The following is a 13828-nucleotide window of genomic DNA, read 5'->3' as shown; positions in this document are numbered from 1 at the left end:
TAAAAGGTACCAGGAAGAAGGCCTGCAGCTTACCTTTATCAGCCTTAAAGAAGACGTAGTCAGCATTTATTTTACTTTTATTTATTTTATTTTACTTTTTAAAACAGTCCCTAGGCTGTGTCAGCCTGCTGTTTAAAGTGGAAATCAACCCAAGCACATTTTTTTCAAGAATATTTTTCTGTGCAGGCCCATTAGTTGAAACACACCATTCTGATTAATATTGCATTTGTGGAATATGAGTTAAGCAGAAAAATCCACCTGTTTTTAGCCATCTCAGGGGGCGGCCATTTTGTTACTTCTGTCGACTGAAAATGACATCACTAATGCTCAGGGCTCAGGTAATGACCAATCACGGCTCAGCTTCAGAAAACAGGTCAGCCGTGATTGGTCATTACCTGAGCCCTGAGCAGTTGTGATGTCATTTTCTGTCGACAGAAGTGACAAAATGGCCGCCTCCCGAGATGGCTAAAAATTTGTGAATTCACTCTTATTCCACAAACGCAATAGTTATCAGAATGCCTTGTTTCAACAAGTGGCCTTGCATAGAACATATTCTTGAAGAAAATACATTTGGGTTGACTTCCACTTTAAGGAGACATTAAATAACAATGCAAGATTGTTTGTGGTAATCATTTGTTGCCACTTGTCGGGTAGATACCAGTAACTTCTAACTTGTAGCGCATGTCAACAAAAATGATCTGCTGTTTTTAGTGTTGCACCACAATGAAAGCAGCCAGAATGAAAGTCTACACACCCCCTTTCAAATGGTAAAAGCTTGTGTGCACTGCACAGCGAGGGGCACAAGAACTCGTATACAATACAATTTTATTTATTATCCATCTGATGTCAAAACACTCGAGGGGAATTGATGACAGATTTATTGTTATTATTTTATATTTTTCCAAATATTGTGCTCGGGGCAAAGGGCACTTTTCTCATGGGCTGGTGCAGGAGCACCACTAGAGAGCTACAGTATCCATGCACATGCCTGTATGATAGTGTTTCACACAGCCTCTGCTTGAAAGTGGCTCTTGAGCTTTATTTACCCGGCCTTGCTGATCACATCATGGTTAGCGAAGCTCTGCATTTGTTTATGTAAATAAGGGCTAATAAACGGTTATGTGACAGTGCGGCTGCAGTAGGCTACAAAACAGCTCACTAACAGACACAATTTTTTAAAAAGATTTACTTGGTTCATGCCTTATTTTATTCTTGATAGGTGGGCAGGCACTTTAGAGCCCCAACTATCTCAATACAAGCAATTGAAAAGTGCTGGTTGTCTTTAATGTGTAACTTCTGCTTTTGAGATACAACCCTCTCCATCTAGGGCAACCTTCACGGATATAAATGACGTATTCACAACTGCAGTCGACGCGGTAGTTTATCACTCTATGTGCATCATAGAGAGCTAAAACAAGTCTTAACCGCTCACAGACGTCCCAGCAGGGATCCAAACCTGCGGGACAGGAGCGTGTGACGTCATCTGTGAGTTTCAGTGACGAGGCAACTGTACTGGGTGTAACTGTGCCAGAAATACAAGTCCGTTGGGTTTTTGGGTGTTGTGGGAGTGTAGAGAGAGTAATTGTTTCGAGAAAAGATGTTGATCAGTGTGCCTCCTCGTGGCGATGTAACGCATTACAGTAGATAAATCAACTTCCAGTAACCAGTTGAGTGCAGAGCAGTCCACAACTTAGCGTGTCTTCTCCTTTTTGTCTGTGAATGCCACTGATTTCATATTGATACAGTGACAGATTGATATCTCTATGTGTACTTTTTAATACGCATGCATGATTTGTTTTTGTGTTATGATGAACTAAAAACAATCTTTTTTTTTTTTTTTTTCACAGGGTTGTGAATCTAGACACATCTGTATCAGTGATTACATTCACGTATTTATTTGCAGGATTACTGCATGTGTAATGTGCCACGAGGGAACATGGTGGTGTAGTAGTTAGCGCCCGTCTGACTCACTTTCCTTCATGCCACATTCCAAAAACAGGCATGTTAGATTATTCAAAGACTCTGAATTGATCATACATGTGACTGTATGATGATGTCATTTTTGTATGGTATGTAACAACATGCCACTGGCAAAATACCTCAATATTGCATCACAACCTACTTTACAATTTTGATGTTTTAAAGAAACCGTAAAATATTTAGCACTCTTGTGTCAAGACACCTAAATGTAATTATTGTGTATTTCCAAAATGAGCCATGTGATTGGACAAAAAGAAATTAGCAAAAAATTTGTAACATTGATAAAAAATATTTTATGCTCGGACTTAAAACATTCATTACCACTGACATCTTATTTATAATGTCAAAGATCCATATGACTGTTTTTCAAAAGTGCTTGTTTTCATTGGGGTCATTGTTGAGCTGGATTGGGGCGACGGCACACCCTAGACTGGTCGGTAGCCAATAGCAGGGCACATCGTAAAACAACCATTCATAATTACTTTAACATCTGCTGGTAGTTTAGAATCTTTAATGACCCTAGTATAAATGTTTTGAGAGTACCTGGACAAAACCCACACAAGCAAGGAAAGAATACGCAAACTCCACACAGGAAGGCCAAGCTTCAAACCAGGGGCGGAGCCAGAACGTGGCTAATGGGTGGGCCTGGAAAAATCAGGGTGGGCCTGAATAATTCTCTCACTTCGCACCATACTCCTGTCCTGACACATTGTATATTCAAATAAAATGACAAACCGAATAATATGAAGTTCAGATCTTCCTTAGACAACCACAATTATGCCATTCTTACTATTCAACAAAATAAAAAATGCACAAATAATTTCATAATTTACTAAAAATGTAAAAGTATTTTTTCATGAATCTCATTGGGTGGGCAGTCCGTCAATCTGGGTGGGCCTGTGCCCACCCAATGGCTCCGCCCCTGCTTCAAACCCATAACGTTCGAACTCGGAGGCAGTTGTGCTTACCACTAACCCACCATGCTGCAGAAGACAAAGAATCTGCACAGACAATACAGCACGAAGATGGTTTATTAAACAAAGTTGACTGAAAACACGCTGCGGCGTGAGAAGAGAGTAAAGTTGACTGATGACTGACTGTTGAACCCCTGCTGGTCCAATCGTGTTAACACAACAGGGAGACATGTATGTCACAATCAAACATGGCCTCTCCTGCTATCAACATAAGACGTGCATATGTACAATTTATACATCCACAAAAACAGCATTCATTCAGCAAACTATTCCACAGCATGCTGTATATACACTGTATAGATATAGAAAGTTATGGTTATGCCCTATGATAAATAGACAATATCCTAATTATATTTTTTTTAGTATAAAATAAAACAAAAGCAGAAATATCCACCGTGCTGTGTTCTAGTAATAGGAAAGAGGAGCTACTGCATCAAAACCAATGTAAGTTCTTCAATGAGTCACGGTGCTCATCAGTGTACGGGCTCAGTACGCTGGGGCGTTATGGATCCCGCAGCAAAGCACCATGGTGAAGATCATCTCAAAGATCTAAAGGGGAACAAAGAAAAATCGTATTCGACTCACATTTTTCTTGCGGTGGCGTGCAGGGGGACGGCGGGGCACCCAGCTCACCATGATGACGGCCACCACTAGCGCGGCCAGCCCAATCAGATAAAGCTTCTCGGAAAAGAGCTCAATCAGTTTGTCGTGACAGCTCTGATTGGAAAAAAAAACATGTTTAAAAATATATCTGCACTTTTTTTTTTTAATCTGCAAATATGTGAATCCGTAGGCACAGTATGCGTGGTTTCCACTGCACACCATAAAATGAACCTATAGTCATTGCTTTCTGTAGGCGTAAAACGCAGGATGGGAGAGGATCGAGACATTAAAGCGAAGTCAATGCAACCTTTTTTTTTTTTTCAAGAATATGTTCTATGCAAGCCCACTAGTTGAAACGGGGCATTCTGATAAATATTGCGTTTGTGGAATAAGTGTTAATCCACTCGTTTTTAGCCATCTCTGGGACAGCCATTTTGTCATCTGTAGACTGAAAATGACATCATCAAAATTCATCAGAATTCCGTGTTTCAACTAGTGGGCCTGCTGGGAACATATTCTTGAAAAAAAGAAGTCAAGTTTGATTGACTTCTGCTTTAAAAAAAATCTTTCTCTAATATCCTCAGCAAAAATGAGGCTCATCTTGAAATACTTCCTGTTTTCACTCTTCTTTCAAATTTACATGTGCGGCAATTTCATGGCCACCAGTGGAATGACACGCAAAATAACATAACTGGACCACATAATAAAATCCAACAAATAGTGGGATTGCAAAGCCAGTTTTCTGTAATTATATTTAAGGTGAGTCCCCCTCCCCCTCCAGATTATACAGTATGTAAAATACATAGTACAGAAAACAAGGGCTGTGAAATGGAGAACAAAAAGAGATTAAAGATTGTGCTGTAACACTATGCAAAAGTAAAAGAATGGTACTGAATAAGGAAATCTTTGCTACCTGAGACTTCAGAAAATCTTCTGGAGACTTTTTGGGACACAAAGTGCCAACAACTTGTTTGAAGAGCGCAGTGTCGTCTCCTTTACCACAACAGTCGAGCTGGATCGATGGCCGAGAACACAAACCACAACTTAATCATGCAAATATACTCTAACGTGCCACAAAATTAGATACATAATGTAGTTTAGTACAAAAGTTGTATTTTGTCTGTGCTCTGTCACTACTACTTTGTACTTAGCTAGGTAAGGTTTCCAATTTGCCACAATAGTTAAACATTGTTAAATGAATGGCTTTCAAAGCTGATCAAAAAAATGCATTTCTTGCTTTTTTATTACCGTATATCTCGTAAACCTAATATGGTGCCTACAAAAAGACAAAAGCAAGTTTGTAAGAGACTACATATGAACCCAAAAGGTCAATGTTTGACTGACCGTGGTGTGAAAAACATCCAGCACTTTGATGGCAGCGTCTTTACTGGGAGAGCCCGAGACGTCCACAGCCTTGATGTATGCCGAGTCATAGAAGTTGATCAATTCTTTGGAGATCTGCGGACAGCTTGTTGTTATTATTGTCAATCACAATCACTGATGTGATGAGCAACTGTCGCAAGTGTCCTCACTGTGTCTCTGTTCATGAAACCCCAGATGGCTGCAGCCACTTCACAGGCAAACAGGATGACCAGAAAGAAGAAGAACTGCAGAAAAGATTTAGAACGGAATTACAGTCCTGCAGTGTTCATCGATGAATACACTCCACACTGGATACCTAGGCGCAAATGATATGGCTTCTCTGATGCCGATTCGGATATTTGGCAGAATAAAATTGTGATGAAATGTGAATCGGCCAATTATCCATCCATCCATCACTTTTTTTGCGCCCTTAACACTTGCAACAATAAAGATATGAATTACAGGCAAAACATTTGACAGTTTTACATTACTTTGCCCTTATTTGTTTCACTTTTCAACGGAGAGAATAATTGGCAACGCTCGGCAGATTCTTTTTTGCAATTTTTTGGGGGTGTTTGAACGTCATTATCTTTGTCTTATGTTGTAACTGTTAATGTGTGAAAAATCATCTTTTTGACGATTTTAAAACAGCTAATATCGTCTGATTAATCCTGAGAAAAAAACCCCACCTATTTCTCTCAACCGTCAGCCCTCATCAGGGAGCCCCCCTCAATTCTCGTTCTCCTCCCACTGATCCCACCCTCCGACTAACTCATCTAATCACAAATCACAGACACCTTCATGGTCTCACAGACAGTCGGATCTCTTGCCGCACTCAACATAACACAAGTGCAGGATTGCTGCAGTTACATTATTGCCAAGATTTCTCCTGTATTTCTATTTCGTTACACAAGTGAGCGAGTTGACAACTGAAAAAAATATCAATAATATTGATCAATCGAAGTCGGCTATCAATCCCTCCTGTCAATCGTTTTTAGAATGTAGGAAGAAACCTAACCATGTACTGAGAGGGGCCTGACTCGGAAAAGAATTAACATGAATCCCTAATTGATTAATCAGGCAATGTGTCCCAAGACTTTTGTCCATCTAGTGTCATTAGTATTTTATAAAAGCCGATATTTTCTCACCGTTCCCAACAGGCACTGAGATTCCTGAATGGCACCGTAACATCCTAGGAAGCCCACCAGCATCATCACAGCACCTACAGCTATCAGTATGTAGACACCTGCCAAAAAACACACACACACACGCCAACGTGAAATAATACATGAGGCCATGGAGTATGCTCACCGCCACCACTAGGAGGCGGCAAAGACAACGGAGAGCGTTTATGTTCCCTGTTCATTGATCGACAGTACGCACTGTTTGGTAATGGACTTCCGGGATGTCTCTCGCGCTCCCCGTAGGGTGACACGACATTATTGACATCCTGGAGATAAACAGCTCCCAGATCCTGTGTTGGTTGAAGCGGCAGAGCTTCGGGCCGGGAAGTGCCTTCCAGACACACTCAGCCTCCCCCTCCGCTCAATTAACTCCCCTGACCTCTCACCCGCTGCATTATCCGTTCCACACAGGAGACGTGAACACGGCAAAGATAAACACATCTAGATATAGAAATAGATGATATCTTTCTTGACATTCTCTAATGATTACGACAATAACATCCATTGATTTGAACGGCGGTATACAGGTGGTCCTGCAGCAAGATGAATTCAGTGATTAAAAATAATAATATACATGCATTTTTCTATCGACTACTTTTCATGTTCGGGGCCCTGGGGAGCTGGAGCCTATCCCAGCTGACTTCAGGCGAAAGGCGGACTAAAATAAAATGACCACGACACACAGCACGTTTACACCGTGAAATAAATACCTCTGCAACATTGTTCACTGTTGTGAATCTAGTCTATACATTTTTTTACTTGAACTACTGCAATACATTAAGTTTACCACAATATCCTAATCCATCCCTACGACCCTGAGCAGGATAAGCGGTGTAGAAAATGGATGGATTTTATTTGATTGAGTATATACCTGTAAATACATGTACTGTGGTAAAGACAATTCAAAAGAAACAACTAATTGCGACAATTCCATCAAGAATGCGGTTGTGGTTTCCTTGTTGTCTGTTGGCTCTTGGGCCACTACATAACTAGAATAAAACCAAAATAAACACTCAGTTCAATACGATATACTGTATACACTGACACCACATCAGAATTCATGAAGTAAAAGCGAAATTAAGGTAAAAAAAAAAAAACAGTTCTGCAGATTCAACAGTGTGTCAGAGTGCTTTTAAAACTCAGCAATTCCAAGGCCTGTTGCCCTTTATCTTCCTCTCTCCACTGAAACGTCACCTGAAGAATGAAATCCTTTCAGGCAGATGCTTTGGGAGCAGTCTGATTTGCGAAAACAACCTCCACACTAATGCAGCCTGACAGTGGTCGAAAAAGAGACTGACAGATTCCGACTCTCTGCAGACCTGCAGACCTCACAAACGCCTTCCATATAACTCCCATCAACCCTCCTGCTATACTCCCCCTCCTCTTTAAGGACCCTGAGTTTTTTGTGTGTTTGTGTGTGTGTGTTTGTGTTAGAATGAGCTCAGCTAGCAGGCTTGGTAACCCAGCAATGTGGCAAAAGCAGCCATTATTTCCACTGCCTTCCATTACTATGACAACACCCTTTGAGGTTTGAAGGCCATTGAGATGGCACCAGGGAAGTTCATTTATTTCTTGTCTCTCTGTGTAATCTCTATAGGGGGAGGAAGGATAGACAGCCACTAAAAGCCCCACTTGGATGTCTGTCTTCTTCTCCTCTCGTCCACTATTTACAAAAAGAGGTTGCAAAGTCAAGTCCCCGCTGTCTTTCGCATCGCTCCCAGTCTCAGCGAGTGTTTTTTGATCTGCGATAAGGATTAATCATCAAAAGGAGTCATTCTCTATACGATTAGAATAAAATTAGAATTATTAGAATGAAAGTGGATGAGCACACAGACTAGTGAGCGCTACAAGCACTTGTCCACTAAGGTGATTAAAAATAATCAGAATCATAAAGGTAACAGGCACCAAAAATAATAATTATTAATAATTACCCTTATGACGAATTTACTTGTCTTTTCACAGTGAAGCCAATCAATCTCAGGAATGTATTTATATTTTTTCAAATTTTTTCAAACGTTAGGGTAAAAGAGTGTCTGAAAATGTCTGGCAGTGAAATTAATGTCAGTTGTTGGACATAAATTGTTTACGCCATTGACATTTCTTTGTGGGTAGTAGATGCGCAACAATCGATTTGTCTAAAACTCGCCGATTTGGTTTGATAAACGATAAATCATTCAGAGACCTTGTTTATGTTAAAATTGTTCAAATACTTGGAAATTCAGCCTTATATTCTCACATTTCCATCGACCTCCATGAAATCAGACTTTTTATTCTTATTCAAAACAGCACCTTTGCAAATATCTACTTTCGCTTTGGAAAACAATCATCAACATTTTTGGCTATTTTCTGTAAATGTCTGAAAATGTCTGGCAGTGAATGAGTTAATTCTCAGGCAACAAATGCAATATTAATCAAACTTCTGCGTTTAGGTTAGGGGGGGGAATTTAACATACTATTGCAAAGCGGAAGTCAACCCAAACATTTTTGTTTTTTCAAGAATACGTTCTATGCAAGCCCACTAGTTGAAACAGGGCATTCTGCTAAATATTGCGTTTGTAGAATAAGTGTTAATCCACTCGTTTTTAGCCATCTCCGGGGGCGGCCATTTTGTCTTCTGTCAACTGAAAATGACATCAAAACTGCTCACAACGACCAATCACGGCTGACCTGTTTTCCGAACCTGAGCCGTGATTGGTCGTTGTGAGCAGTTGTGATGTCATTTTCAGTCGACAGAAGACAAAATGGCCGCCCCCGGAGATGGCTAAAAACGAGTGCATTTTGCTGCTTAACTTATATTCAGAATGCCGTGTTTCAAATAGTGGGCCTGCTGGGAACATATTCTTGAAAAAAAATATGTTTAGGTTGACTTCCGCTTTAAGACTCTGGGGGTCTATCATAAACTCAAGACAATTCAGCTGCGAGGTGTGTCTCAAAACGTTACATTGGCCATCAACATGAGTTTTGTTGTCCTTACTTTTTGTTCAATTCTGAAAGAAGTCTGAGAAGATTGTCAGTTGGGAGCTTTCCCCGAGCCGTGTGCCAGCAGCAACTGCGCTCGAGCACTGCCTCAGAGTTTGGACAATATGTATTTTGAGCCTTCCTTAAACACCGGGTTGATGTGCCAGCGTGCTAAAAGCATCCAGGCTAAACTCTAATTTGAGGGTTAATGTGCACATGTCCAAGGTTATTTGAATTATGCTGGGGCGTATTTCTAAGGGCGGGCGAAAGAAAGAAACATTCCCTTGATCTCGCTTGGGTGGGCCCCTCCAAAATCACTAGTGGGCCTTTCCTCTATAAAAAGCGTGAGTTTGTGATGCTTCCTTATACTTAGTGAGGAGGGAAGTATGGGAGAACAGGGACGGGGCCAAATTGAAATGAAGGGGTTCACAGCAGTTCACCGCCACAACAAGGCGACAAGATGAGAATGTTTGAATTGTATCATGTTTCGCATGTTTTGGGGCTCGCCTTGTGGGTGACTGAAGGCACTGAAGGAAAATGATGGATGCCATTAGTTCAAGCGGCGAGGCAACCTGAGGGGAGCGCATTCCTGATTCTGGAATTCAGTTCCGATTTTGTAAAGGAAACGAAATAACAGTCAAGAACATCAGAGGCGGGTGAACACACATGATGGCTTTATTTTTGCACCGTGCTCACACGCCCGCTACTCAGTGCCCACACCAGCCGCAACATCTGTTGACAACATCTGGCCTCTCTCATTGGAGCAGGCCTTTTTTTTTTTTTCCTTCTTTTTTTTTTAAACCTTGGGGGTGTAAGATTGAACGCACACCTTCGGAGTGTCAGACTGACAGCTGGGTAAAAATGTCACGCTGCAAATTTACGCAGGTCCCGTTACCTGCTAGAGGTCAAATGCAAGTTTGAATTTGTGCCCCCGGCTGAAAGTGAGCCCCAGCACTTGTGTGTTCTTAAAAATGACCTTCCCGTCCCATGAAACAAAGTACCACGAGAGACGAGATGTCAGTAAGTTATGACTGGCCGACTTCAAGGGTTGAATACATTTAGAAAATAAAATATAGTGTGATTTAATAAGGACATGTGCCAAGGCTCCATTTAGCATTCCCCTCCAACGAACATTTCCCTTCCTACTATTAAATATTCAAGCTTCACTTTGGAGATGGACGCCCACTCAACGATCACTTCATTCAATATACACAATCAGATCCAGGATCAAAACATCTGCTTTTACTCACTTGAATAACGGTCAGTGTTGACACTGTCAACACGTTTTGTTTGATATTTAACTCGTCGTGAGTGTGTGGCGATTGAATACGTGTGGTCAGTCTCGCATCAATCCCGAGCAAAACTACTCTGGGAGAGGCCAGCACCGACTGCCGCTGTGTGCTGACATAACTGAGACGCTAGTAAAGGCAGAGTTGGAAGGAGTTTTGCCATTAGCGATCTGGCATGACTCCTTCTTGTGACTGGCTCAAAATCAGCTTTTAGATTGACTGCAAGTCAGCTCCTAGATCAGGGATGTCGTGTAAAATGGGTAGAAGATTAAATGTTCACAAACTTTAAACACAAACCTATCTGCCTAGTTTGCAAAGTGACACTATCAGCCATGAAAGAATTCAACATTAGTCGCCGCTACATCAACCTCAAACCTTTTTGTGAGAAATGGAGTCTTGCACTTAATGTTGGTTTGCTGTTTTGTGCCATCTTTGAATGGGATTTTTCATGCAACAGAACCCTTTGTAGTTAAGGAGTGGATCTTATTAATTCATTTGAGCATTAATTTATTTTTCTGTACGTTGGTTCATTAAAAATATACAGACAAAGACACATATTTTGTCCTTATTTAAAATAGCATTTTTGTCATATATCTGGATAGGAGGTGTCCTATGTGCTTAATCATGACTATTTATGTTTTTTCTTCATTTTAAATCTTTTTTTACTCCTGGCTTCAGTAAATAAAAACTTTTTTTTTTAAACAATAAAAGAAACACTGTCCACTTGCATTGGGGCCAGGCTGTTGGCTCACTTACTCAAAACTTTTTTTTCCATTGCTTATTGTTCAACCCCCATGGTGGTCGTCACTCTACTAACGACAAATTATTTGCAAGGGAAACACTTATTTAAACAAAGTCCAACACCTCAAAAGTTGTACAACTAACCACTTTTTGCCCCCACAACCAACAATGTTGAGAAAATGTCTTTAAAAAAAATCTTAAACAAGCAATTCCAAAGCTCAAGATGTGTTCCTCATTGTTCAACATTATAATCACCGACATCTCCTCCAGATCAGAAGTTGTGAGTATTTTAATACACGATATATGTGTCCTAAAGTAAAAAGTGTACAAGGCTGCTATGGCTCACTTTTTTCCACTGGTGAGAAAACAATAGTGTGAATCGGAAGCCTGACGCTAAAACGAAATACAGCATTGTTACCTACAGTATGTCAACATTGCTTTCGAGCTCCAGGATTTTAGTGCTATATACAACCCCAATCGTTAGTTGCTGCTCAGAATTTCTGCTCACTGCTTTGTACGTATTTTTATGACAATATGAAAGAGCACTTGTGCTTTGCATGTACTGTATATCACTTCTGAAATTATGCCTACGCCCTTGGCATTACCATGCAAACACCTTCCTGTTCTCCCTCAATTCAGCTTTAGGTATTTTTTTAAATCTTTATTTTATTTTTAATTAGTCATATTAGATAGTGGTTATTTCACCATTTTATCGACAGTTACAGATGTTAAAATGTCACTTAAAAATGTTGCCCGTACGGTTAATTAGGGCTTTATGACGGCAGCAGTTTGAATGTCAATTTAGGTGATTTCCTAAGGGCAAAGTTGTCAAAAGCCAATCACGGAATTTCTCCAATTTTCCTCCAAAACTGCCCATTTTTGTTTTCGGTCAGGGAACCACTTGACTCACTGATATAGAAGGTGCCTGGTGCCTGTTGGCCTTCAAACTGAAGAATGAGGAGATTGCTTGTTTGACTGTCGTGACGGAGCCACAGGGCCACTCCTAAGATCACTCCTCCAGCCAGCTGCAATGAAAGGAGGGATAATGTCAGTCTGATGTCATCGTCATTCTCAGTCCTTTCGGTGGAATCATGCAAGGAGAAATCCAAACGTATTGAAAGTGATACGTGTTGCAACATCAGCCTTATAAAACCAGATGACTGGTTGAAACCTTCTCCTAATATTTATGTGTTTAGCTCCGCTGGGAGGCTGTGAACTGTCCGCTGGCCTTTAAGGGAAGTGATGCGAGGACATCCTGACACGGCGGTGACCCACAGCACCGTCCGTGGCCTCCAAAAATGAACTCTTCAACATTATCTCCTTTCAGTTTATCTCTCCTGCTACGTTGAAGGAATGCCGACCGCAGGCTGAGATGTGCAACATTGTGGCACACGATGTGATCATACACAGGTTATATTTTGTCGAAATGTGTTGTTAGTCTCTTGGTAATCCAAATTCATGTACACATTTAGTGCCATGACTGCACTGCATTGTTCTCCAAGAAACAGGAAGCCAAATCCTCGACATGAAAAATGGCACTTTTTTTTTTTTCACAATGACAAGCAGGCGGGCAAAGCAAGCAGAGGAAACACTCATGTGTGGCGTGTCCAGGATATGCTGCCCATCTAAAAAAAGATAAGTAGTGAGAAAAAGCGAGTGGAAATTCACAGCTGGTCAATTCCGTGTGTTTGGGAAGCAGGAATAAAAAGCGTGAACATGTTTTCGGGAAGTACTTTGTGATGGAATCAAGTTACATATAGAAATTTGTGTAAAGCAAGGGACAGAAGTGTGTTTGCGTGAGTGTTTCCTGAGTTTGTGAAAGGTTCAAAGGCAGCACAGCTCTCCCCTCCCCCCCCAAAAAAAATCTCTCATAGCAATGTTCAGATCTCTTAAGTGTTTATTCTGAAGAGGGGGTGTCTGTGAGAAATCATCCATCAATTGGGATTTTTGGAAGTCTTTCCCTGTAGCCCGTTACTCTTATTTCAGATAAGGTCACATGCTTAATGTGAGATGTAAAGAAAGACGAGTAAATGTTTAGATTGAAGCCCACCCAGCATGAAATCCTCCCCTCTCTTTCAGCCACCCCACGCTGCTACTTGCCCATGCAGAAAATAACTGTGGGGTTGGAGCGACATTTGGTGCGCTTTGCCTCCTCAACTGATGCTGCTCTCCCACACATGCCCCTTCACACAATTAGCAAACAAGGAGGGAAATGCGCCGCATCGAATCCATAAACCACACAGATGTGCTCAAATGTTATCTAGCTCAGTCAAACGCACGTTCAGTTTGTAACCCAAAACATTAAAAAAAAGGTTCAAATGAAGAGAAACAACTTACCCAGAAAATAAAATTAAAGAAGAATAACATATATTTAATGCATTGCGTGCATCCTGTCACCGCCATGTTGCCAGCTTTTTTGTCAGTTCCCCTTCTTTGATCCCAGTTTCGGATCTGAGGCCAGTCAACAATCCAGAATCACACACGCTCTCTGCCAGTTGAGGTATAAGAGCCTCAATGCTGCAAACTCCTCCTTTAGAATGAAGAGTGAAAATTGAGACACGGAACTGCCCACCAGGAGGGGGAAGACTGAGGGAATAACATGGCCCCAGTCTGCACGAGGGAATGGGGGTGCCCCACTTTTCTCCCCCCCCCCCCCCCAAGTCTGAACATGCATTACATGGAAAATAAATTAGTTTGACTTTGGCTCTGAAAAAGCTACAGGAAACACCAATATACA

At 41.1% G+C, this 13828-nt stretch overlaps 1 protein-coding gene across 3 annotated transcripts in view; it reads right to left on the bottom strand.

The window, feature by feature from the left end:
* Positions 1-569: 569 nt before the first annotated feature.
* Positions 570-13828, bottom strand: part of LOC147148812 (CD81 antigen-like) — a 23379-nt gene continuing 10120 nt past the window's right edge. Inside the window, exons 1-8 of one of the 3 annotated variants that reach the window (XM_086028945.1) lie at positions 13429-13556; positions 12002-12116; positions 6068-6165; positions 5090-5164; positions 4902-5015; positions 4471-4569; positions 3540-3671; positions 570-2981 (exon numbers count right to left, since the gene is read on the bottom strand). In XM_086028945.1, coding sequence (XP_085885071.1) covers positions 2844-2981; positions 3540-3671; positions 4471-4569; positions 4902-5015; positions 5090-5164; positions 6068-6165; positions 12002-12116; positions 13429-13494 — 837 coding nt within the window. In that variant the 5' untranslated portion in view covers positions 13495-13556 and the 3' untranslated portion in view covers positions 570-2843. The other 2 variants (XM_086028943.1, XM_086028944.1) reach the window with 2 other exon arrangements.

Source organism: Filicampus tigris, chromosome 4, assembly GCF_054856515.1.
Source record: "Filicampus tigris isolate MCC_2025a chromosome 4, RoL_Ftig_1.0, whole genome shotgun sequence".
In the NCBI taxonomy this organism is placed as follows: domain Eukaryota; kingdom Metazoa; phylum Chordata; class Actinopteri; order Syngnathiformes; family Syngnathidae; genus Filicampus; species Filicampus tigris.
The sequence above is the reverse complement of the archived record's forward strand: the minus strand, read 5'-3'. Positions and strand labels throughout refer to the sequence as shown.